The sequence below is a fragment of the Erithacus rubecula genome (assembly GCF_903797595.1).
Source record: "Erithacus rubecula genome assembly, chromosome: 17".
Classification (NCBI taxonomy): Eukaryota; Metazoa; Chordata; class Aves; order Passeriformes; family Muscicapidae; genus Erithacus; species Erithacus rubecula.
In genome coordinates this window covers 7,048,618-7,074,581 of record NC_136669.1, presented here as the reverse complement: position 1 = coordinate 7,074,581, position 25,964 = coordinate 7,048,618, and the positions used below count along the sequence as shown (strand labels likewise).

Sequence of the window (25,964 nt, the reverse complement as noted above, 5' to 3'; positions counted from 1 at the left end):
GTCAGAATAAGAGAACCTCACTCCCACCGTCATCTCAGAGTGGAATCTGTCATTCCTGAGATGTAGGAAAGGGGTTGGAATGAGAGAACCTCATTCCCACAACTCCAGAGGAGGAGAGCAGGACTGGTGAAACTCTGGATTTGGAGCTGGAGAAGGGGTTTGTGTGGAAGGAGGGTCTGTCTGCGTTGGCTGGGTGTCCCCTCCTGCAGCTGTGCTGTCCTTAACCCTTCTGGCACCTGGTTTGAGCACGTGAGCATGCTGGTGATCCTGCTCAACTGCGTCACCCTGGGCATGTTCCAGCCCTGCGAGGACGTGGAGTGCCAGTCGGAGCGCTGCACCATCCTGGAGGTGAGCACGGGCACCCAGGGCCAAAACCTGGGCTCTGGGGTGCAGGGGGTGGCTGCTCTGGGATTTGGGAGATGTTTGTGGGGTGTCTGTTCTGGGATCTGTGAGGATGGATTTGTGGGGTGGCTGTTCTGGGATCTGTGAGGATGGATTTGTGGGGTGTCTGTTCTGGGATCTGTGAGGATGGATTTGTGGGGTGGCTGCTCTCAGATTTCGGGGATGTGTTTGTAGGGTGGCTGCTCTGGGAGATGGGAGCCCCAATGTGTTTCTTTTCCCTGGGAAAAGCTTTCCCACAGGGATGGGTTTTCCAATGAGGTGAGCAAAGCCTGTGGGATCTGCTTGGGGTGAGGCCTAAAGGCTGATTTGGATCTGTCCCAGTCAGATCCTTTCTCTCCATCCCTAACAAGGGCAGGGGAGCTCCAAAGTGGGAAGCCAGATCCCACTGGATTCCTTGGGCACCACAAAACTCATGGACTCCCATCCCTGGAAGTGTCCCAGGCCAGGCTGGACAGGGCTTGGAGCACACTGGTCTGTGGAGGGTGTCCCCCCATGGCAGGCTGGCCCTGGATGAGCTCGAGGTCCTTTCCAACCCAAACCATTCCAGGATTCCATGGCCAACACCACAGAGGAGAATCTCCCTCACACTCCATCCCATCCCAGCTGGAATTGCTCCATGCCATGTGGAGCAGGGACTGCCTTGGCCACTCCAGTCCCTTTTCCATGAAGAGAAAACATGGAATGAGCCCGTCCTTGCTCTCCTCAGGAGCAGTGGAGTTGGGAATTCTGCCCCATCCACAGCCCCCAGCCCCACTGGCCACCCCAAGCTCAGGGGACACCAAGCCTGTCCCCTCATCCCTCCTGGCATCCCTCGCTGCCATCTGCCCACCAGAGCAGCTTTGGAAGCACATCCAGGAGCATCATCTGCTGTGTGGGCAGCTCCTTGGCTTCCTGCACATTCCTCAGGCTGGGAACCACAGAATTCCCTCATTCCCAACGTGTGACATCAAGCCCAGATCCCCGACATGCTCAGCTCCTTTGGTCCCACATGGAGCTGCTGCTTTCCTTGGAATGTTCCAGCCACACAGGAAGGCCACTGGGGTCCTCCCTGGAATCCCAAACTGGTTGGAAGTGACCTTAAAGCTCATCCAGTTCCATCCCTACCCACACCTCCCCTATCCCAGGCTGGTCCAAGCCCTGTCTGACCTGGCTTTGGAAATTTCCTGACAGGTTTTAGGCAGGAAAGGGCTGGAAAATCCCCATGATCCCTCCCCTGTCACAGCCTGCAGGAGAGATTGGAAGCCATAACTTTGTTATGGAGGTGTTTGGATGACAGTAATTTAATGAACTGAAATTATGGAGCAAAATTCCTGAGTAGTTTATTAAGGGGAAGTTGTTTAATTCAGACAAATCCCTCTCCAGCTCTCCTGGAGCCCCTTTTAGGTCCTGGAAGGGGCTCTGAGTTTTCCCTGGATCTTCTCCAGGTGAGCACCCCCAGCTCTCCCAGCCTGGCTCCAGCCCTGTGAGATCCTCGTGTCTTATCAGGGCTGAACAAAAGCTGGGAGCACTTCCCAGGAATGAGCCAGGAGCTGTGCCAGGGCATGCCAGCAGCTTTGTTTGGTGGCACTTTGGTGAAGGGAAGATGGAATGTCCCTATGGTTGGAGTGCTCAGGTCTCTCTCTCCCCCTGAGCAGAGCAGGACTGATCCAAATCCTCTTTTCCTGCTCCTCCAGGCGTTTGACGACTTCATTTTCGCCTTCTTTGCCGTGGAAATGGTCATCAAGATGGTGGCCCTGGGCATCTTTGGGCAGAAGTGTTACCTTGGAGACACCTGGAACCGCCTGGACTTCTTCATTGTCATGGCAGGGTCAGTGCCCAGCTCCTCCCTCCATCCTGAGAGCAGGAAAATCAATCCTTGTGTTGTCCTGGCTGGTTTTCAGAATGCCTTGGGAGCCAGAATCTCCCAAATCTGATTTTTTTAATGCTCACCCCAAAACCACGCTGGGTTTGGGGGTGGGTTGTGAATATTAGGCAGAGCTGTGGGGGTTTGGAGCAATCCTTTGATCCTAACACATCCTGAGCTGATCCACAGTGTCCCAGTGCTCAAAAAAAACCCCAAAAATCAGCTCAGCCCTGCTCCTGCCCCGTGACACCAGCAGAGTGAGGCAGGGGTGGGACAAACCAGGAGAACTCAGCCCAAAAACCCCATTAAGGAGGTTGAAATCTCAGTGGGAGAAGGTGGCTGGGAGTTCACCCAAATTCCAAACTCCTCCTGATTTACAACTTAATTCCATCTCCCCTAGCTGCTGGTTTGTGCAGGATGTGTTAATAAACAGCTCCAAGGATGATCCTGCTGCTTTTGACACCACTTCCCTCACCCCCACGGGGAATTACTGAGTGGAGTAAAAGCTTGGCAAAGCTCAAATTTTTTTTTTTTTTTTTTTTTTTTTTTTTTTTTTTTTTTTTCTCTCCCAATAAATAAATGGCTTTGGAAAACCCAGGCTCTCCTACCTGCTCAGTACATCCTGGGAAGGGATGGAAAGCTTTAATTACTGCCTGACTTCTGAATTCCTGTGTTCCTAATGACCAGCCTGGGGTTAATTAAAACATCCTTGGAATATGTTGGGGCGTTTTTCCCTTTCCATTAATGCTGTGCCATCTCCCCTGCACTAATGGGGTTTTGTTGTGCTAGTTGTTATTTGTCTGGAATACAATTAGGAACAGTTTTAGTGCTCTGAATAAAACATGAGCTTGGAACTCGGGTGCAGTTCCAGCCCAAGAAGGAACACCAGGGACAGAAAAAAAAGAAAAAAAAAAACCAAAATGTAAAAAAACCCCTTATTAATAATTATTTCTTCCTTAATTATGTTTTCCTATAAAGCTGCTGCAGTGTTTAAGGGAGGAGTGGCAGGGGAAGAGCGGGGAAAACTCAGGATCAGGAGTTTGATTGAGGAGCTGAGGGGGTTTTTCCACATTGGATATGTGGGATGAGCTCTCCTGAGGGCAAGCAGAAAATCCCCAACTCCTCAGAAATCCCCAAAACCCAGAACTGGGGGAACCCATGGGGGCAGAAGGGCTGAGCCCTCTGCTCATCCTCAGGGCCAGCTTCAGCCCTGGAAATTTTGTTGTTGGATTGAGGGAGAAAGTGTCTGTGGAGGCCATTTGGGAGTTTGCCAAGGTTTTTCCCCACTTTCCATGGCTGGAATATGTTTGAGGAGGATGAAAACAGCAGGAGACCCTGCTGCAGGTGTGGCATCACTCAGGCTGGGGATGATGAGAAGAAAAAAATCCCTTCCCTGGCTGATCCTGGGCTATCTCTGGACAGTTTTGGTGGATTTCAGCCATACCTGGGATATCCATTGCCACCTTCCCAGGTGGTTTTGTGGATTTCAGCAATACCTGGGATATCCATTCCCACCTTCCCAGGTGGTTTTATGGATTTCAGCCATACCTGGGATATGATTTTCCATCTCTCCAAAGAGAGGCTGGAGCTGGGAGTAACCCTGGGGGAGGAGAAGCTGTGCCAAGGGTTGGGATTCACCTCTCTCACCACCCTTCAATCCAGCATGTGCTCCCAAAACTGGAGCTGTTTTTAGCAGGGAATTCAGCACTGGAATAACAAAGCTGCTGTTTCCAGTGAAGGGATGGATGTGCTAAAGTTATTCCAAGGTTGTGGGGTTTTTTTTGTGGTAAGAAGAGAAACAAGTGATTGGCAGAGCTTTGTTTGCCCCGTTCTGCCTCCTCAGAGGAGCTGGTTTGCCTCAGCAGCAGCTCCAAAGGGAACTACAAAATAAACACAGCTCCTGCCTCCAGCACAGATCCTGTCTGTGTCTGAAGTTCCTTCCAGCTCCCAGAGTCCTTTCATGTTTTCCTTGCCTGAGAAATGTTCCCTGGAACGTTTCAAGCCCGGTGGAACTCGTGGCCTCTCCGTCTGTCCCTCAGCTGAGCTGGAAGCGTTTCCCCAGGGGCAGAGATGTTCAGGAGAGCTGGAGCTGAGAGGTTCCTGCTGCATCCAGCCCCTGGAGACACTCCAGGCTGCCAGGATTGGATTTGACAGCTGAAGGTTTGGAGCTGTTGATGACAGAAGACATCCCAAAGCTTTGGGATCACCCACCAAGTGCCAATCCATCCCAAATTCCCAGCTCCAGCAGGTTTCTGTAGGGCATTTCCAAGGGATTTGGGATTTAGAGATGGGATGTGAGGATATGACCCCACACTTGGCATCCTGGTGCATCCAGTCCCTGGAGATCTGGCAGAATTAGATTTGGATTTGACAGCTGAAGGTTTGGAGCTGTTGATGGCACAGGATATCCCAAAGTTTTGTGCCTCCCATTTTCCAGTGTAGGGAATCACCTACTGAGTGCCAATCCTGCCAAAATGTTTAGGGGAATGGGGAGGAAGAGTCAAGGAGAAAATGTTCTTTATTCTTAATAATCAACTGGAAAGCAAATGATTTGTTCATTTTGTGTTGGTTTGGGTATTCAGGTTTGGTCATGAGAGAAAAGAAAAGCTGGGGTGCAGCTCCTTGTCCTGGAGAGTCAGGGAATCATGGAATGGGTTGGGTTAGAAAGATCAGCATGGCCAGGGACAGCTCCCACTGTCCCAGACTGCTCCAAGCCCATCCAGCCAGGCCTTGGACAATTCCAGGGATTCAGGGGCAGCCACAGCTTCTCTGGGAATTCTGTGCCAGGGTCTCCCCACCCTCACAGGCAGGAATTCCTTCCCAATATCCCATCTAAATTTCCCCTCTTTCACTGTGAACCCATTTCCCCTTATTCCATCACCACAATTCCTGCTGGAGTTTCCCTCCAGCTTCCTTCCCATCCTGGAAGGAAAATCCTCCTTTCCAAAGTATTCCCCTGGAAGCACAGAATGGATGGATTTGCACCCCTGGGCTTGTAGGGAGTGAGATTTTCCTGCTGAGTGCTGTGCTGTTTTCCCTCCCCTGCAGGATGATGGAATATTCCCTGGATGGACACAACGTCAGCCTCTCTGCCATCCGCACCGTGCGCGTGCTGCGGCCCCTGCGGGCCATCAACAGGGTCCCCAGTGAGTGACACCCTGGCTGGGCTGGGACAGCTGGGAAACTGGGAATAACCACACTCGTCTGGGAAACCTGGGGAATAACCCACACTCATCTGGGAAACCTGGGGAATAACCCACACTCATCTGGGAAACCTGGGGAATAACCCATACTCGTCTGGGAAACCTGGGGAATAACCCATACTCGTCTGGGAAAGCTTGGGAATGACCCATACTCATCTGGGAAACCTGGGGAATAACCCACACTCATCTGGGATACCTGAGGAATAACTCACACTCATCTGGGAAACCTGGGAATAACCCACACTCATCTGGGATACCTGAGGAATAACTCAGACTCATCTGGGAAACCTGGGAATAACCCACACTCATCTGGGATACCTGGGGAATAACTCACACTCATCTGGGATACCTGAGGAATAACTCACACTCATCTGGGAAACCTGGGAATAACCCACACTCATCTGGGAAACCTTGGGAATAACCCACACTCATCTGGGAAACCTGGGGAATAACCCACACTCATCTGGGAAACCTGGGAATAACCCACACTCATCTGGGATACCTGGGGAATAACCCACAGTCATCTGGGAAACCTGGGAATAACCCACACTCATCTGGGAAACTTTGGGAATAACCCACACTCAGTCTGGGATACCTGGGGAATGACCCACACTCATCTGGGAAACCTTGGGAATAACCCACACTCAGTCTGGGATACCTGGGGAATAACCCACACTCATCTGGGAAACCTTGGGAATAATCCATACTTAGTCTGGGAAACTTTGGTAATAACCTATCTCCACACACACCTGGATTTCTGAGCTCAGCCAAGGAAAATTGGAAATCCTTGGGAATAACCCCCCCCCCCCCCACTCAAAACTGGGGGGAAAACTGGGAAACCATGGGAATAATCCCACCCCACCTCAATTTCTGAGGTCAGTCTAGGAAAACTGGGAAACCATGGGAATAAATCCCATACCTGGATTTCTGACCTCAGCCTGGGAAAACTGGAAATCCTTGGGAATAACCCTCCCACACCTGCCCGCTTTGTGTAGCTAATGAGAGGAAATTAATTTAATTTTTAATGGCGAGTTAGAGATCATCATTATCATAAGTGGTGTCAGCAAAGGGCAAGGGAGCAGGGAATTGACCCTCTGAGCTGTTTTCCAAGGTTTTTGTGACGTTTCTAAGGAAAACAACTCTCTCGTGGTGTAGAGTAAACAATGTTCCTCCTAAAGGTCACATCCAAGAGGGATCTTCTTGCCCTGCTGGGTTTGTTTTCCCTCCTCAGCCACTGAAGGTTTTTCCAGGACTTTGTATTCGGGATTAGCAGCTCAGGATCTTCCCTTGCTGCTAAACCCCCCATGGAGGGTTTGCTCCATGTGAAACAAAATTGGGATCATCCTCGATAGGAAGTTCAAGTGGCTCCTAAATCCATTTTCAAGTGGCTTCAGCTGCTTGGCTTCTAAATCCAATTTTAAATCCGAGTCACCACGTTGGAATAATTCCCTGCTGGAATCAGCCAGCTGCTGAGCAGCCCTTTGCAAGGTGCTCATTCCACAGCAATTCCATTTCCAGCCCAAATCCACTCCAATCATTGTATGGAAATCATAGGGATCCTGGCAATTAAAAAAAAATAAAATAAAAAAAAAGTGTTATTTCCTGTTCTTTTGGAGTGAGCCAGCCCCACATCCTGCCTGGATTCAGCACAACAACCTCCCCCAGAAGGGGTTTGATTCCAGGCCCTCTGAGGGAACAGATGGATGTTTACACCCAGGAGCCTCAGAAATTTCTCCCAGAACTCCCAATTCCACAGGACCTTTTTTTTTTTTTTTTTTTTTTTTTTTTTCCTGGAAAACAAGGAATGAAATCAGTGAATTCCACAGTGAGGTCCTTAGTTAAAAACAAGACAAAAAAAAAAAAAAAAAAAAAAGAGAGGCCAAAAAGAGCCATGGAACCCTTTGGAGCTTTGTTTTCCTAATGAGGTTTTGTTGCCAGGGTTTTGGAAAACACAACAAGAAATTTCCCTTTGGGATTTGGGGCTCCAGTGAAGTTCCCTCTGGAATTTGGAGCTCCAGGGAAGTTCCCTCTGGGATTTGGGGCTCTGGGGATGGGGTGGAGCAAAGGGACCCTCTGGGCTCAGAGCTCTCCATCCTGGGACAAGGATCAGGATCCCTCTGAATTCCATCAAATCCACAAAACCCTTCACTATTCCCATGGAATAGTGGGAATCTCCAGCTGGGGCTCAGCTGGGCTGAGGGAGCAGCCAGGGGAATTGAAGGATTTACACCAAGCTCCAGGGATCCAAACAACTCCAGCTTTTGGTGGAATTTTGCTCTGAGTCCAACTCGTGCTTGTCTCTCTTGTCCAAAAAGCCTTCCAACCTTTTTGCACTGCACTTCCAATGGGATTTTCATATTTCTCCAATAGACAGGTGATAGAAATGATCCCATTTTAAATGAATTTTCTGTGGGGTGAAATCCAGCAGGTTCAATCCGTGTTTGGAGGTGCCTGAGGAGCAGCTGAGCTGGGCTGACACCACCAAAGGAGACCAAAAATTATTCCAAATTATTAGAAATTTCTGCAGGGCAGATCATCCAGCCTCCACTTTTCTGGGAGACACCAACCCCATCCACTCAGAATATCAAGAATTTCGCTGTTTTAGACCAAAATATTCCAAAATTGATGCAAAATAACTGGATTTTGGTGGAGTTTGGTTGGTAAATTTTCCATGGGGTTGGCACAGCTCAGCCAAGGGATTTCCTTGGAATTCCAGCCCATCCCAGCAGCACCATCAATGCCATTCCCAGCTCTGGGATTTGGGAATGGGATTTTCCACAAGATCAAATTTACAGCTGGAACAGAAAAGATGAACCTGGTGCTAAATCCAGGGAATCAGGGAGAAGCAACCTGGAGATTCATCCCTGGGATTCCTGGGCTCTTCCCTGGGATCCAGCCAGCACTGGCAGCTTCCAGGCACAATAAATTCACCCACAAGATTCTTTCAGCTCAATGCAGTTTGTTAAGAAAAGAAAGAAGAACCCCAGCCAATAAAAACATCATTTCTATTAGAAATTATTCCTTCCAAACCACTGGAAAAATAGAATTTCTGCAATTTATTCACTTGGCAGGAGCTGGACTCAGGGATATTTTTTCAGCAATGGTCAGTGGGTTGGTTTTTATTTTTTCAAATCCTCTTCACTGCTTTATTTTTATATTTATTTTTATTTTATATTATATATTTTATATTTATTTTTGTATTTATTTTTATAGTTATTTCCTATTTGTTTTCATAAATTTTAAATTTTATTTCAGTATTTATTTTATGTTTATTATATATTATAGTTTATATTTATATATATCTTTATATATTTTTATATTTAATCTTCTTTTTATTTGTATCTTATTTTTATGCTTATTTTTATTATTATTTTAAATTTGTTTGGTTTTGGTTTTGGTTTTATTTTTGTTTTTCTGCTTTGGGATTTAAAGCAGGCATCCCATGGAATGGGAATGAAAATCCTGCTCCTTGTTTCAGCCTCAGTGCTGCTCTTTTCCCATGGCACACTCAACATTCCAAGGAGAGCCCAGAGTGGCTGGAGAACAGCTGGATTCAATCTCTGGGATGATGCCACTAAACAACCCCAAATACCAAAAGCAGCTGAGCAGAAAAAAATTGTCTGGCATGGGGAGAGAAATTTTACCCATTTTTGGAAAAAAAAAGAGGAAGGATATCAGTGGGAGAGAGAGGGAAAAAAAACAGGGGAAAATCCCAGCTTTGTCTTTCCAGTGGGGATTGAGCCTTTGCTTTTCCAAAAATGGATTTCCAGGAAAATGGGATTGTTCCCGAGGGGGGACAGTGCTGGGCAGGGCCAGGAGTTGGATGTGACAATCCTGGTGTGTCCCTTCCCACCAGGGTATTCCATGATTCTGTGACAGGACACACTGGGAACAACCTCCAGGAATTTCAATCCTTTGTTGGGAATAAACACACCAGGAATTCCAACTCCCTGTTGGGAATAAACAGCAGGAATTCTACCACCCCCCTTCATTGGGAATAACCACCAGGAATTCCAATCCCCTGTTGGGAATATCCACCAGGAATTCCAACTCCCATTGGGAATATCCACTCTGGAAATTGCTTTGTTCCCATTTTCTCCCAAGCCTTTGACATTTGCACTTCCCTTTTCAGCCTCAGGAATTTAATGGGGGAAACACCTAAAATTGGGGAAATCCCAATTTTTCTGTCCTGGCTGCACATCCAAAGTGGGAATGGTGATTTTTCCCCATGCTAACGTGGTTTTCCTTTCTGCCCCAGGTATGAGGATCCTGGTCACGCTGCTGCTGGACACTCTGCCTATGTTAGGCAACGTCCTCCTCCTCTGCTTCTTTGTCTTCTTCATCTTTGGGATTGTTGGGGTTCAGCTCTGGGCAGGGCTGCTGAGGAACAGATGCTTCCTAGACAGGAATTTTGCCATGTAAGTACAGCAAAAGGAATAATTCTCCACCTTTTTCTTCCTTTTTTTCTCCACTTTTCTCTTCATTTTTCTCCCTTTTCTGTCCCCTGCTGGAAAAATCCCAGTGCTCAGCAGGGCTCTGGGTCCTGCTGGGAACTTTTTGTCTGGAAAAAAAAAATCCCATTTGTCAGCAATTTCCTGAGGGTTTGAGCAGCTCTTTTGTGAATTCCTGCTGCACCTGAAGGACAAGGATGGGAGTGGGTTGGATTAGCTCTGCCTGAGATCCCTGACTCTGGGAGTTGGAGGATTTAGAACAAATTCCCAGCTCTCCAAACAGTTCAGGTCACCGAGCACACCCCAACCCCTGGCAGGGGCTGATGAGTTGGAGATGCTGCTGAAACCCAGTGATAAAAAAATCCTTGTCAGGGTTTAAAGATAAGAAACTTGTTGTGAGAAGCATTAAAATCATTTGGGCACAGCTCTGAGTGTGGGACAGGCTTTGGGATGGGCAGGACCTGGAATCATGGAATCGTTAAGGCTGGAAAACACCTCCAGGATCATCAAACCCAACTTAAAAGAGGCAAATTTTCATTTGGGTTCTTCCAGGATAGGTGGAGCAGCCCCTCTGGTAATAAATCTTCATTAATTAACCTGCTGAGCCTCACTTGGGACCCCCCAGCCCTGCCCAAGGAATCAATTTAAGCCCAGCCCAGGCTCTTAGTCCTGGTTTGGGCTGTGCTGCTGCTGTTTGTCTTTGCTCCTGAGCTCCCTGGATAAATCCTGGATCCGGCTCATCCTTTGGACCCTCTTCCTGCTGGGATCAGACTGGGATTGTGGAGATGCTCCTGGCTCATCCCAGGTTTTGGGGCTGCCCTTGCTGCTCCCTGAGCTGGGGCTGTGGTGCCCCTGTCCCTTCCCAGGACCTGAGCACCCCCAGCACAACATCAGGGTGAAAACCAAGCACAGCCAGCATGGGGAAAAAGGGGGATTTGCCTGGAAAAATCCTTCCAGAGGCTCCTGTCAGAGATGTCAGTGGCTCAGAGGTGAGGAAATGCCCCAGCCCAGCTCTTAGGGCAGCTCTAACTCTGCGAGAGGAGACGGAGCCTGTAATTACATCTGTGGGTAATCACCCGCTGTCTGCGCTGGGATTGTCTGCAGACAGGCTGGATCATCCCTCAGGTCCTGCTCCTGCCTCTCACTGCTCAGCCCTGGGGCTTCCAGCTCCCTCAGCCTTTCCCTGTCCCCTGCACCAGCTCTGGTGGCTTTCATTCATCCCAGCAGGGTGGAAAATCGATGATCCTGCCGTGGCTGTGATTCCACTCCCACCTCCCCATGCTCCAAACCTCCTCCTGCATCCCCAGCAGGAATTTGACGGTCACTAAAACCCTCAGAGGCACCCCAGAGCTGCCATTCCCAATCCCAAATCGTGCTGTTCCAGCCTTGCTTGGGTGGCCCCGTTGCTGTAATTAACTCCAGCGAGCCCCTCTCGCTCTCTTGCAGTCGGGTTTTTAAACGCTCTGTGATTTTCTGCAAAGTGGAGCTTTCAAGATGAACCACAGGGGAAGCGTTCGCTAAGCACAGACATTAAGCAGCAGTTATGTAATGGCCATTAGCAGCATCAAAGGCCTCGCAGGATTTTCTTATCAGGGCTTGCTCCTTGTCAGGAAGGTTTTGGGATGAGCTGTGTTTGAGGGGGTTTGTCTGGGATTGTCTCCTTCCCTCTGGGATGGGTTCTACCCCTCCCAGCTCGTGGGAGAGGGGAATTTGGGAGGCTTTATTGTGGTGGAAGTTGCTGAATTCCAAAGGAATTTGGGGAAAGGGCGTGCCCATGGGGCAGGAATATTCCAGTTTCCAGCTCAGTGTCCATGGGGTTCCCTGGTGCCTTCTCCCCAAGTGCTGCTGATGGATTGCACTTTTTGCATTAATTTTAGACCTGGTAAACCCAGCAATGATCCAGTCCCTGCATTTCCAGCCCTCCCAGGCTTCTTGGAGCTTGCTGGGGACGTTTTGGGGTTGTAGGATGTTCTTATCAGGGCTTGCTCCTTGTCAAAAAGGTTTTGGGATGAGCCATGTTTGAGGGGATTACCTCCTTCCCTCTGGGATGGGTTCTACCCCTCCCCAGCAGCTGGAAGAGGAGAATTTAGGAGGATGTGCCAATCTCCTGTGGTTTATTGTGGAAGCTGCAGCATTCCAGAGGAATTTGGGGAATGGGGGGCAGGAATATTCCAGTTTGCAGCTCAGTGTCCATGGGGTTCCCTGGTTCCTTCACCCCAAGTGCTGCTGCTGGATTGCACTTTTTGCATTAATTTTAGACCTGGTAAACCCAGCAATAGTCCAGTCCCTGCATTTCCAGCTATCCCAGGTTACTTTGAGCTCACTGGGGAAGTTTTAGGGAATCCAGATGGAACTATTCCCATTTTTTTATCATTTCTGACTCATTCTCTCAACCCAGGCGTCAGGGCATGGTTAACACACCAGCAGCAAATTGTGAAGGAAAAGAAAGGTGTGGAATGACCTGGAAAACACTTCAGGGTTAGATCTTCCTCCTGCTGGACAGATCATGGAATTCTGGAATGGGTTGGAAAGGACCTTAAAGATTCTCATTCCAACCCCCTACCATGGCCAGGGACACCTTTCCCTATCCCAGGCTGCTCCAACCCAGCCTCGAGCACATCCAGGGATGGGAAATCCACAATTCCTCAGCACACAGAGGTTTCAGGAGGGGCTTGGGCATGGCTGAGATCCTGGCTCTGATTTCCTTTACAGTGCTGGAGAGAGGGAAAACCTGAATTATTGGAGGGTCTCCCCTTGGTGCTGCTGCCAAATCCTCCCAGCTGAAACCAAAAACTGCTTTAAACACAGGATCTGGACAAAATCCAGAGGCCAGCAAAGCAGGGTCCTAACCCCAGATTTTCTGGATGAAAGGAGGTGTAAGTGAGCTCCCAAACAGCTGCTTCAAATCCAGCTGTGTTCTGCCCTGAGCCTCCTGCACCTTCAGCTTTTCCAGAGGCATCAGATGGAAGAGCTGACTTTGATTTTTGCCATCATTCTTCTTTCCCCATGGAAACCTTTTCTTTTCAACCCCCCTTGAAAGCTGCCAGCTCCGAGTACAGCAACTATTTTTAAGTCGAGCGCATTGTGAGAGAAATTTGGGGACTTTTTGGAGGTGCATTGGGAATTTCTACTTTTCTCTCTCTGACTTTGAGAGCTGTGCTGTTACAGGGCTGGGATGAGGTTATTTAAGGATTTTTAGTCGGGATCCTGAAGGAATTTGCTGGGTTGTTGCAGGAGTGGGTTGGAGCTGGGTCTCTGCTCATTTGGGAATGAGAGAATTTCTCTCTCCCTCCTTCCAAATCTGGGATTGCTGGAACAGCAGTGCCAGGATGGGCTGTGAGGGAGCTGCAGGAGAAACCCCCCCAGGATTTTTTGGTGGGAAGGAGGAAGGTTTGGGAAGGACAATCAGAGCCAGCAGCTCCTGGGTTACAACTCCAGGATGTTTTTCTCCCCCTCCAACTCCTTCCCACTCTCCTGAGCTGCTCCCAGTGGAAATAAATTAATTGGGTCAGCCCCAGCCCGTCTGGGCTCTTCTCCTGTGTGTGCTGGGATGCAGAGAAGCATTTTCCAGGCTGGAGCCTTTCAAGGAACTCAGTGGCTCGGAAGCAGGAGAGGGGAGGGAGCTGTGAAGTGCTCGGTGTGTCTCTGCTGCCTCGGGACACTTGTGATGGGAGATTTCAGCCTGGATTAACTCGGAGCTGCTCGGGGTTGTTGTGCCTCTGGGATTTGTCTGCGAGGTGTTTAATTGCTGCTCCTGGCTTTGCTCAGCAGGATTCCCTCAAAGCAGGGAATTCATCCTGCTGAGCTCCTGCCACCTTCTCCTTTTCCTCCTCTCAGCTGGGGCAGGACCATGCTCAGCTGTTCCAGAGGTTGGGATGTGTGCCCGTGTAAATGGGGCAATTGTGTTACTTAATTAGTGGTTTGTTTTTACTTTGTTTTTATTTAGAGTTAGGATTAAAAACATGAAGGAGATGAATTTCTCATTTTTTGGGTTTGGTTGTTTATTAAATTTTATCTAAAGGACAGAGTTCTGAGTAAAATGGAGGTGAATTTAGCTAGTTACAAGGTTTTTTAAAGTTAACAGTCCAATTTAAGAACTAATATTATTTATACTTTTGACTCAATAACTAAACTCCTGTGACCCACAGTGCAGCACTAACTGTCCAACCAGAAACTACCTGAAATTATGAAGAAGGCAGAGACAACACCCAAAAACCTTTTATTTTGGCTCATTACTATATTTAAAAAATTTCTAATTCCAAATCCTTCACCATGTGAAATCACACACTTCCATTCCAACTGCACACCAGTGATTTTTGCTCCATTAGTCAAATTTGGAAGCCTTCTCTAAGTCAAAGCAGTGTTCTCCTGGGGGTCAGTGCCAGAAAGCACAAAACTCTCAGGTTTTTGGGTTTCAACATGCATGGGATGGATGGGCTGGGAAATCTTCCCCTGGGGAGCATGGAGCAGAGGATAATCCAGTAGGAGTGGGAGAAAAATGGATTTTCCTGCCCCTCTGTTGTCCTTCTTTCACAGAGATGGAAAAGGGACAGAGAAAGGGAAATCCAGGAGCAGGGCTGGGAAAAGCTGGGAAAGGGATGTTAATCCTCTCTGATCCATCCTGGGGTTTGGCTTCCCCCAGAGCTCTCCTAATCAGTGGGTTCATTAATTAATTAACAGCATTAAGGAGTGATTTGTCTCTACCTGTTGGCAAGGAACAGGGAAATTGGGAAGAAGTGGCTGGTCCTGGCAGAACTCATTCATTTATTGGGGGGATATTGGGGATTCCCTCATTCTGCAGCATTTTTGTTCCTAATTCTTGCACTCCCTCCTTTCCCCTTTTTGGTTTTACCAGGAAAAAAAAAAAATGGAGGAAAGTTTTAAGAAAAGTTCTGAAATTTGCAGCATTTGCTGCCAGTTCAGGTTCCTTCCCTGGGTGGTGCTGGAACTTCCCACAGGAGTGGCTCCTTCCCAGTGGGAAGAGGGAAAGGTTGGGCAGAAAGTGCCCCCCATGATTTTGTCATAGGGACAGCTTTTAATTTGGAAATTATCTTTGGGACAGCTGCAAAAGCAAGGAAAGGGAGGATAAAATCCACAGGCAGCAGCAGAACCGACCCAGGCTTCACCCACCCCTCCCAGCTGAGCTGGGCTTTAATTTCCTGCTCAGATTTTCCTCCCCCAGCCACCAGACTGTGCCATTCTTCTGCTTCTCCAGGTGATTTGTGTCCAGATATTCTCAGTGCAGCTTCTTAGACCCCAGCCCAAGCTCTGTGTCCTGCCATTCTTCATCCCAAAAATTCCCAAATGGAGACTCCTGGCATGCCCAGAGCCTCTCAAATTGATATGTTTAATTCCACTGGGATGGGGACTGATGCAGTAATTTGCCTTTTGGGAGTTAAAGTCACTTCTAAGGTGTCTCCTCTCTGCTCCTTACTTCTTTCCCTGAATTCTCCAGCTCTTCCAAGTTTTCCTGCATTTGGTGTGTTTTCATCCTCTGTTTAATCCTCCCTCTGTGTGGCACTGCTGGCTGGTGCCTGCTGCAGCTCTTGGCCCATTCTCCAACCTGTTCCATATGGAATTTTCCTACCAGAGAAGCCAGCTGGTGTGAGGGCAAGGAAAAGCCTTGGGGAGGAAAAACTTCCAGGTTTTTCTGGAATCCAAGGCCCAGAAACAGCTCAGGTGATGCCACAGTTTTCTCTGGAGGTGTGGGGTGTGTGAGCAGGAGCTGCTGAACACAATTCCCAGCCAATAATTCCCAATTCCTGGGATGTGCTCCCCTTCCCTTCCCACTCCTGAGGCTGATGAACCCTCCACACCCATCTCAGGTAATTGGATGATGGACCAGAACCAAATTCCCCAGGGCTGATTTCCCCTCAGCTCTGCCCTGCAGCAATTGTTCTCTCCTCAAAGTGCAGCCTCAGTGATTCCTGCTTAGCTCCAGGGTTTTGGGGAGCAATTCCAAGCAATTGTCTAGAATAACACTTGTTAAAGGCAAATCTCTTCAGCAGATAGGGACATTCAGAGAGAGATAAAAATAGAGCTGTCCTGGCAGGAAGAATTATCTGGTTATCTTCTGCCTACATCTCTTACAAAGTGTGTGTTGCCTCACCCTTATCTTATGGAGCAGCTGAGGTCCCTGGAGCTGGGAGATTGGGATAAAGTTGGCTCTGGAGCAATGCAGCTCCTCAGTGGGAGCCCTGAGTGCTGCAGGCTCTCACCAAGGGCCCAGAAAGTGCCAGATTTGGGACATAACTTGGGAAAAAAAGCAGCTCCTGCTGCAATCCCAGCATTTCCTTCTCCAGGCTGGGACAGAGCCATCGGTGTCATCCAAGCCAATTCCATCAGAAATGCAGGAAGCACGTGGTTTTCCTTTCACTGTAAGGCTGGGAAGCAGTGAAAGAACACAGCAACACAACTCCTTCCAAGCAGCAAAAATAAGCAATTTATTGAAAAGCTATGGCATTTATATAGAATAGATCATGAAAAACAAAGTAGAAATACTCATTGGTCAAAGAAGGCAACACCTCTTTGAAAACATGCTTTGTGTAAAATATCACGAGATGCTTACACTGCTCTGTGGTCAACACCAGGTGTCTGTCTGTGTTTTCTTTCTTCTTTCCCTTGTTTTGTCTCTGAGAAAGATCCCCAGCCTGGGAAAAGTCCAGGCTGAATTTTTCCATGAGCCTTCAGCAGTGTCCACATTTTCCCATCAATGTGGGCTCTTCTTTTTTTATGGAAGTTCAGAGGGAAAGGGAGATGGCTCTGGCTGGGTCTGACCTTGTGGGAGCTCAGCCCCTCACCAGAATCATCCTGAGGGGCAAATTTACTGAGAGGCTGCTCTGCCTCCAGAAGAGTTCTCTTCAAATCCAAGAGAGCCCAAAATCTCCCTGGATTTTGGGGAAGAACCTGATCTGCTGGGATTTTCTCTCCATCCCCTCTCATTTCATGCTTAGTTTGGGGAAACTCAGGCTGATCTTTACCAGCTCAGCACTGCTTTCCAGGGTGTAACACGATTTGATTTTTAGGGGCTGGAATTTTCACTGAGATTTGCTGAAGGGATAGCAACTAAAATCAGGGATGAACCTTTGTTTTTTTCCCCTTTTCCCAGGACATACAACCTGACTTTCCTTCACCCTTACTACCGGCCGGACGAGGCGGAGGAGAACCCCTTCATCTGCTCCTCACACAGGGAGAACGGGATGCAGAGATGCTCCAACATTCCCAGCAGGAAGGAATCCAAGGTGGAGTGCACCCTGAGCATGGAGTCCTACAGCCCCAGCCTGGGTGGCCCCGAGCCCAGCAGGAACTCCTGCATCAACTGGAACCAGTACTACAACGTCTGCATGGCGGGGGACGTGAACCCGCACAACGGGGCCATCAATTTTGATAATATTGGATATGCCTGGATTGCTATTTTTCAGGTAGGATTCTCCCAAAGATTGGAGAGAAAGTTTTTTTTTTTTCCCCCAGCTTTTATTCTAGGTTTTTTTCTGGGTTTTTTCCCATTTGTCCTTCTCGTTTTTACCTTCCCGTTTTTCCTTCCTTTTTTCCTTCCGTGTCTTTTTTCTGGGTTGTTTCTTTTTTCAAGATTTTTCCTGGTTTTTTTCTTCCTTCCTGTTTTTCCTTCCTTTTTTTCTTCCTTTTCTCCTTTTATGTCTTTTTTTCCGTGTCTTTTTTCCATTTTGAGGCTTTTTTCCTGTTTTTTTTCTGCCTTCTTTAATGTTTTTTTCCCTTTTGTTTTTCTCCTCTAGTCGTCGTGTCCCATCCCCCCCCCCCCCCGTTTTTTTTCCAATGTTTTTTTCTTTTTTTTTCTTTTTTTTTTTTTCATGGCTTTTGTTGGGGTTTTTCTTCTTGTTGTTTGGTTTTGGTTGGCTTGAGTTGGCTTGGCTTGGCTTGGCTTGGATTGGATTGGGGCTTTTTTTCTTTCTTTGTTTGGGTTTTTCTGGTTGGTTTCCTGGTTTTTCCCAGTTTTGGGTTTGCCATTTTTTGCTCAGGAAGGTTTTGGTGGGTGCAGCAGAGGAGGAAGGTATTTGCTCAGCTCTGAGTGAAACAAATAAAGAAACAGGGAATTAATGAATCAGGCAATAAATGGTTCGAGAGAGCATTTGGAGAGAAGAAACTTTTCTTTTGAAATTATTTTAAAAGGGAAAATAACTTCTTGAGGCAGAAAAACTCGTGACAAGTTCCACCTCTGCAAGTCAGATCAATCCCAGGGATTTTTGGGAACCAGGTCTTTATTGTTGGAGCATCAGGAAAGTGAAAGTGGTGTTGAGGTTCTTAAGCAAGATTTAATTTAGTGCTAACATGAAGGAAGGCTTAGGCTTGGTTTTAAATCACAGGGTGAGCCTGGGATGCTGGAAGGTAGAAAAATCCTTGCTGGCCAGAATTCCTGAAAGGAAATTCTGCCCCCAGGGAATTTCAGTCTCTTCTGAGGCACTTCAGAAAAAGACAAAATGCTTTTCACTCAGACTGGGGGGGATTTTACAGGTGATAAAACTCTTCCTTAAAGAAGGATTTTCCAAGCATTTGGAGCATTGGAGAGCTGTGTCCAGAGGCTGTGGGTTCCTCGGGCTGCCCCAGCTGGAGCATCCCTGTGTTCTTTCCCATTTTCAATGGGCACTTCCTGGTGTTAGAGCATTTCTTTGGCTCTGGCTGGATGCCCTGGTTGATTCAGTCCCCCTGAAGTGGAGGTGACATCTGTTCCTAGAGCAGAATTCTCCTTTTAGCTTCGTTATTGAGGAATAATTCCTCATCCAGAACTCTGTGTTTCATTTATGGGTTTCCTCCCAGTTCCAGATTTTCCCAGGAATTTCAGAACTTCCAGTTCTCACCTGGGAGTTGCAGAGTGGGGAATGTTTGCTCTGAGCATCTTCCCTGCTCTGCAGGCCCTCAGGAGCTGCCCTTGGATCACAGTGCCAGAGGCTCAGAACCAAATCCAGAGGGCTTCAGGCAGATCCCACTGGGATGTGAATCCCAATTTTCCGTTGGAGAATGCTTGGAGTTAGTGAGGAAGAGAGGAACTGCTGGCTGCTAGTGAGTGCTGGATAAAGGGAGGAGGGAATTCTCCTTTCCCTGCTCTTTGATGGATCTCAGGGATGTTCCCAGGTGATCCCACCTGGTTCCTTTTCACAAAGAAAGGAAATTGAGGAGTAGCAGGACCTGCTGCTGCTGCATTTTCCCTTCTTGAGCCATTTACCCGCCTGAAAATTTTCATCCCATCTCCATTTGATCTCCTCATCTTTACAAAGCTCAGTTTAATTTCAGGAAGGACCTCCAGCCCCAGGAGAGGTTTCAGCTGATTCCTTTGGGCAGAACAATGTCTGGCAAAGCTGGATCTCATGTCCTCAGATGGTTTTGGCAGCTGCCAGGAGGTCGATGATTCGATTTAATGCTGCTCAGGCCATCCAAAGGATTTCCAGCCAAAATCTCTCACCATGTGTTTATTCCTGTTGGAAGTCAGGGCTCATTTTTAGGGGCTGGGAATGATTTAATTCCAGGTGAAGAGGCAGCAAGGTGCTGGCTCAACCTGGATGTGGGAAGAGGAAATCGTCAGTGCAGGAGGTGAGGTCCTAAATAAAAACAATTGCTGGAAGCAGAGAACATTGAGCAAATAAATCCATGGAATTGTGCTATCATCCCTCATAATAGCAGGAGCTGGACAGCACCAGGTCAGCACTTGGCTGAGGGCTCCAAATCAGCAGTGCAGAAAGTCCAAGTGATGGATTTAGGAACTCTGGGAGCTTCCCTGGGGATCGGGGTTGAATTACTGGGATGAGACAGGGCGGGTCGTGCCGAGCCATTATTCTGCAGGATAATGAACCCAGGCACTTTGCAGGAGTTGTGATGTGCAGAGAGCCCTGAGGGCTGGCACAGCTCCTGTGAGAATCAGGGCAAGCTCAGGGGGCTGCTGGACAGAGTTTCCCTCAGGATTTGTCCCAAATGAGCTGGGAATTTTAGGCTGCTCAGCCTGGCAAAGAGGGGGCTCTGGGGTGACCTTCCAGAAAGGGACAGGGAAGAAGGGAGATGCTGCTGGAAAGGGTCTGGAGTGCCAGGACAAGGGGGAGCAGCTTCCCACTGCCAGATAATGAGGAATGGGAGGATGGCAAGACCCTGGCAGAGATTGTCTCATCCCTGGAAGTGTCCAAGGCCAGGCTGGAGCAACCTGGGACAGTGGAAGGTGTCCCTGCCCACACAGGGCTGGGACTGGATGGGCTTAAAGGTCCCTTCCAACCCCAACCATTCCATGATTCTGTGTTCTGGTCTGGTTTAGGAGATGTCAAAAGGGAGGGGGGTGAAAGGAGCCCCACAGGGGAGATCCAGAAAGAACTTTCCAAGTGCAGGTAGCAGCCAGAAATTTCCAAGGGCACAGTTTGACACCGTTCAGGCCACAAATAAACCAAACCAAAAGCAGGAAAAAGCAGAGTTTGCAGAAAACTCTGAAGATTTCCACTTCAGAACATCCAGCAAATGCTGCCTCAAGGATGGGTAAACTCCTCCAGCTGCCAGAAATGGGATTTTAAAATTTCTTTGCATGGGAGTGACCCTGAACTTCCCAGAGCCAGGAGAGGTGGCAGCAGGAAAACAGGGAAATGTGTTGTCAGCCTTCCAAGGAGAAGTCAGAGACAGGAGAACCTGGTGCAAATTAAAAAAAAAATTAAAAATAACAAAGGGAATGGCTGCATCCCTGAGTGGTGTAAAGGATGATAATTCCTTATGTAATCCTGAAAATGATTCATGTTTTGCTTCCCCTCATTTGTTGTGCAAGAGGCTAATTCGTGTCTGTATTTGTTACAAAGGCACGTTCTGTGGCAAATTAGGTGAACTAATTAGCTTATTACAGACTAAATGAAAGGAGATGGAACCTAAATTAACTGTGAGGTTTGGCCTGATATGAAGATCCCTTTATTGCACATGAATTCCAGCCCCAACAATCCGAGCAGTAATTACAGGTATTGTTGTCACACGGCAGATGATGAATTACCCACCTCAACAAAGTCCAATTTAATTGGAATTACTGACAGCCCCAGTGGAGCAACCAAAACCTTCCTTACCAACCTTCCTGACCGACAGCCTCGGGGTGGCCAGGCCTGAGTGCAGAAATCCCGATGAAAAATATAAAAAAGGGATTGGGAAGCTGAAAGTTTGGGAAGAAGAGACGCTTTGAGAGGATGATTTCATGCAGGATTTGTAGGAAAGCAAAGCCTGGACTCACACCTCGCTCCAGGGGTGATGCTGCTGGCAAAAGTTGAAGGAAAAAGCAACCCCAGGCAGATCCAAGAGGAATGGTTTTCCCATTGGCTCCAGCACTGTCCAAAGGTGCTGTTAATCCCTTTGCTTGCTCTGCTCTCCCACTTTCAAGGGTCCTGCAGATTTTGGGAAAGGGCCAAAAAGCCAAAAGGAAAACGTCTGAGGTTTCCAGCTGTGCCCAAAGTCATTTTGGGGCTGTGTTTTCAGGAGCTGTCACACTGGGTGCCCATGTTTTCAGCAGAGAAATTTGAGATTTAGGACCAAAAGGACTTTTTTTTCCTCCCAAGGTTCAGCCTTTAAATTGGTGATCTGTGTCAACAACACTTCTCTGTGCTGAATTTGGCAAGAAAAGAGTTTTGGAGCTTTTCATTCCCACTTGGAGATGATGCTTTGTCACTCAACTCAAATCTGTTTTGGATCACCGAAAATATTTCCCTGGAAATGACGGGGTTGGAGCTCTGTTGCTGTTGCTTTTTTTAATTTGGTCAGCCAAATAAACAGCACTTGCTGCATTTGAAGAGCTCTCAAGCTGAATACCCCAGCTAAAAATACCCAGCCCTTTTCAAGCAGCTCGGAGCGTGCTTCCAAGAGGGATTTGTTGCCTCTGAAAAATCTTGGTTTTGAAGGTTGGGAGAAATTGTCTCGTGTAGGGCAGGGCAGAGAGGCCACCCTGATGCCTGGAGTGATCCCATAACCTGTGGGGGTGTTGGATGGAATTAAAGCCTCCTGTAGATGAAGTCTGGACTTGCAAACTTCACTTCTGGGAGAGTTTCATCCAACCTCAATCCTGGATTCTTGTGTTTGGAGTAGAAGAGGGGTCCTGCAGCAGGCCTGGCCTAAACTGGAGTTTAGCCAGGAGAGGAAAAAGCTGCTGATTTTGAGGAACATCAACAACTGATCCAAGGGAACAGCTGGAGCTGTGTCAGGGAGGGTCAGGTTGGATTTTAGGGAATGGTTCTTCCCCAGAGAGTTCTGGGCACTGGAACAACTCCCCAGGGAATGGTGACATTCCCAAGGCTGCCAGACCTGCAGGAGAGCTGCCAGGGATGCCCAGGGTGGAATGATTGGGGTGTCAGGGCTAAACTTCCATCTCAGGATATTCCAAAAGTCCATAATTCCCACAGGGAAATCTCACTTTGCTTGGATTTCCCAAATCTGCTCTGTGATCTCTCCCCTGAGCTGAAGGTGCAGCTGCTCCTTCCTGAGTTCCCAGCCTGTGCACCCTGATCCTCCTGGAGATGATTTGGAATCAGTTGTAAAATCCCACTGTAAAATCCCCTCAGCTGGATCAAAGATCTCAGCTCAGATCTGCCTTTGTCTCCCCTTCCTTCATGGCAAACCCTCCACCTCCCAGCCTGGCCCTGCCAGAAATTTGGGATTTCTGGGGCTCTCTGTGCTGCTGATGCTGAACACTTCAATTCCTTCCTTTTGCCAAGGATCATTTAGACAAACCTTGGAGACACAGGCTCATCATCCCAGCAGCTCAAACCTCAGGAATAAGAGCTGGGATTGGGGTTTTTTTTGGAGCAGCAGAGTGAAATCAGGGAGGGTTTTGCTGCCAGATAAAGGCCTTGCATTGTTTAGTGTGAAAAAACAACTCACCTTCCCTTTGGAACCAAGCTGGGATTTGGGCTGGTTTTGATCCCAGAGCTACAATTCCACAAGGTTTTGGGTGACAACAGCATCAGTGACATGTCTGACTTTAACCCACATTTTATTTCCCACTTTGCTCCTCAAAATCCACCAAGAACTGCCAACCTTGCCCAGGGATCACATTTATGGGAACAGATTTGACAGGTCAGGAATCCAAGACATGGAAAGAAGCACAATTTCCTTTTTTTCCATCATTTAGGGCCACTTTTCAGAGCAAATTCCTGCTTTGCAAGGCTCAGTTTATAAATGACAAAAAAAGCAAGGCCTCGATGTGAAAGGAAAAGCATCTGCTCAAAGGATGTTGCTCAATGTAATAAACCTGTTTTTCTGGCCACAGAGGTTCCTTAACGAGATGTTTCGGGAGGAAATAATTAAAATTGTGACGTTGGCTTCAAAAATAGGGATTTGATTATCAGCCAAGCCCGCTCTGCCTGTGGAATATTCCCTGGAATATTCTCTGGGCAATGCTGGGGAGCCAAATCCATGTTGGCCAAGAGGGTGGAATTCAGATAAGAGGCTTTCAGAAATAGAGGCTAAAGGCCTTATAAAACTTCCTGAGGCCATCAGGGTAATTAATAGCCCTCCCAATTTATAGCACTGGATTCCATCTTGATAAGTTTGATGAAAATAAAATATCAAAAAGCCTTGCAGCAGGGCCAGGGGAATGAGGAGATAAAAAGTAAATGACCCCAAACGCTCACGGCCATCCTCAGAGTTGCTGTTGGACTCAGGATAATTGATTTGAATGCAGATAATTCCCATTTTTTCCCCCAAAGGACTCAATTTAAGCTGAAGAAAAGGTGGCTGAGTGCAAATTAGAGATGTCAGTCAAGATGAAGACTTCAAGTGTGGGTTTCTCTGGATTTCCAGAGCATCTCCTGCCTCAGCCACGCACTGAGCTCAGCCAGCAGCTGCAACCCTGGAATCAGAAGGAATTTCTGGTTGCCAGAGCTGTATTTTATCAGGATTTTAATAAGGGAAAGATGCTGGCTTTGGGAGGCTGTCACTCCAAATGAAGTTTGTTCAAGTAATCAGAGCAGGGAAATCTTGCCATGAGACAGCTCCAGGCTGGAGCTCTGTGTGCTCTGGGTTTGATCCTCCCAGCCTCACTTCACACAGTGATTTTCCAACCTTCCCTCGACTGCTTGGTGGCACCTCGAGGTGGCTTTGGAGCTCTGGCACCAGCCCTTGGTGCTTTCTAACAGCCCTTGACTAATTGAAGCTGGAGTGTGAACGAGGTTTTTTTTTCTCCCCCGGATGATTCTTTTTGCTCTTTGTTATCTGACACTGAAGCAAAAAAATGTCCTGCTCTCGAGTCAGCTGCAGCCAAGGACTTGCAAAAATTTTGGCAGAGCTCAAAGAGAAGAGGGTTTATGATGAAAACTTCTCGGCACAGTAAAAGAAATCGTTCTGTGCAACCTCTGAAGTGACCCCAGAAAAAGCAATGTAAACCTGCTGCCTCCCTGGGAGCACTGAGGAGGTCTGAGTTAATTGCCAGCATCTTTAATCTCCATTTCCCTCGTGATTTTCACTCTGGAGTTTTAGATTGACTCTGATTAGCTTGCCTAGAAGATCTGATTCTGTCCCCAATTACTCTCCTATAAATCAGACGAGCATCTTTATTACAGCTGATGAAATTACTGTGGCATGAGCAGAACAGGGGGATGAGAATCAGGGAAGACCTAAAAAAATGAAATCTGATTGGGTTTTGTCCACTCTCATCCTGCTCCTGTGAGTGAGGTGCTCAGGGAGTGCTCAAGCCAAGGATCAGTGAAATCCAAAGCTGCCTGTGTGCTCACCTGAGGGAGTTTTCTATTAAATTCTTGCAGTGAGGGGAGGGAGGATTGGACAAAACTCAGAGATTTACTGGTATTAATGGGAGAGAAATAATTTATCCCAACCCTGGGGAAGGGGTGAAGAACTGGAGGAGCAGGGAAGGACCTGAGCATCACCCAGGAGCTGAGTGGGGTGAGAGGACACCTCTGCTCTCCTGCAAGGCAGAAATCTTTTCCCCAGGCACCTCTTCTGCCCCAGGTGTGGAGCATGAGCAGCACCTCCAGCACCACCTTGCCAATCATCTTAATTGAATCTTCCAGCTCTGGCCCTGCAGCTGCTGATTTTCCTGTGCCTTGCACATCTTCCCCATCACAGCAGAATTAGGAGCGAGTTCTCACCCTCTTATCTCGCTGATAAATAATTGTGGGTTGCTGGTGGGAGGCTTTGAGCTGGAGCCCTTGGAGAGGCTCTTTAATGGGGCTCTGTGTGAACAAGCAGGGCTTGAGCAGGGTTTAATTACTGAGAAGGGATTGCTGAGATTGGGAAGCACAGGAAGGTGCTCCAGGGCTTTGGGAGACGTGGCTGGAGGGGCAGTTAAGTGGATTAATCAGAGTGGGGATGAAGAGAGGAGAAAGTCCTTTCTCCTCAGTGGAATAAGCAAAGCAGTGCTGCAAAAACATCCCTGTGCTCCTGGGGGAGCAGGGAGAGCTTTCCCTCAGAGTCCATGGAATCCCACAGGGGTTTGGGCAGGGACACCTTCCAGCCCTCCAGGCTGCTCCAAGCCCATCCAACCTGGCCTGGAGCCCTTCCACGGATGGGGCAGCCACGAGCCCAGCAGGTCTGAGGAGAGATGAGTGGGATCAAAATGTGCAGAGCCACAGCCAACCTCGTGCAGGTGCCCCTGGTTGGGTTCCAAGACCTGTTCAAGGCTTTAAAGGGGGTTTCTAAAGCAGCTGTTGGCAAGTCCTGGTGCTCTGGCTCCCATTTCCACCAGAGCCTCGCTGGGGATGTGCAGGGAGCTCTGGGATCAGGGGAAAATGACCTTGGAAAGTCCTTGGGAGTGCTTGAAATCCAGCAGGAGTGAGGCTGGAAGAAGCCCAGCCCTGGCAGGTGGCTGTGCATGTGCTGTCCTGCATTTCCCCAGAGCTCTGGGATTAAAAACCTCTTTTCCAGGAGGTCTGCAGCAGGAATCCTCCCCTGGGAGGCCAGGAGTGAATCCTCAACACGAGGGATTCGTTTTGTCAAGCACGAGGACAAACCCCAGAGGTGTTCTTGTCCCTCTGCTTTACAAGCCAGCAGTAAACAACACAAATTCCAGTTACACCTGGAATATTCAAAGAGCTGGATGAGCATTTTCACCCTCAGAGGAGGAGTGGGGGGGCGTTGATT

The 25,964-nt window shown here is 48.2% G+C and overlaps 1 protein-coding gene across 2 annotated transcripts in view; it reads left to right on the top strand.

Moving 5' to 3' along the window:
• The first annotated feature begins 220 nt into the window (after positions 1 to 220).
• CACNA1H (calcium voltage-gated channel subunit alpha1 H) overlaps positions 221 to 25,964 on the top strand; it is a 113,050-nt gene continuing 87,306 nt past the window's right edge. For both annotated transcript variants that reach the window (XM_079320254.1, XM_079320253.1), the window contains exons 1-5: positions 221 to 348; positions 2,076 to 2,209; positions 5,294 to 5,391; positions 9,707 to 9,866; positions 17,008 to 17,320. In XM_079320254.1, coding sequence (XP_079176380.1) covers positions 256 to 348; positions 2,076 to 2,209; positions 5,294 to 5,391; positions 9,707 to 9,866; positions 17,008 to 17,320 — 798 coding nt within the window. In that variant the 5' untranslated portion in view covers positions 221 to 255. The remainder of the gene's footprint in view (positions 349 to 2,075; positions 2,210 to 5,293; positions 5,392 to 9,706; positions 9,867 to 17,007; positions 17,321 to 25,964) is intronic.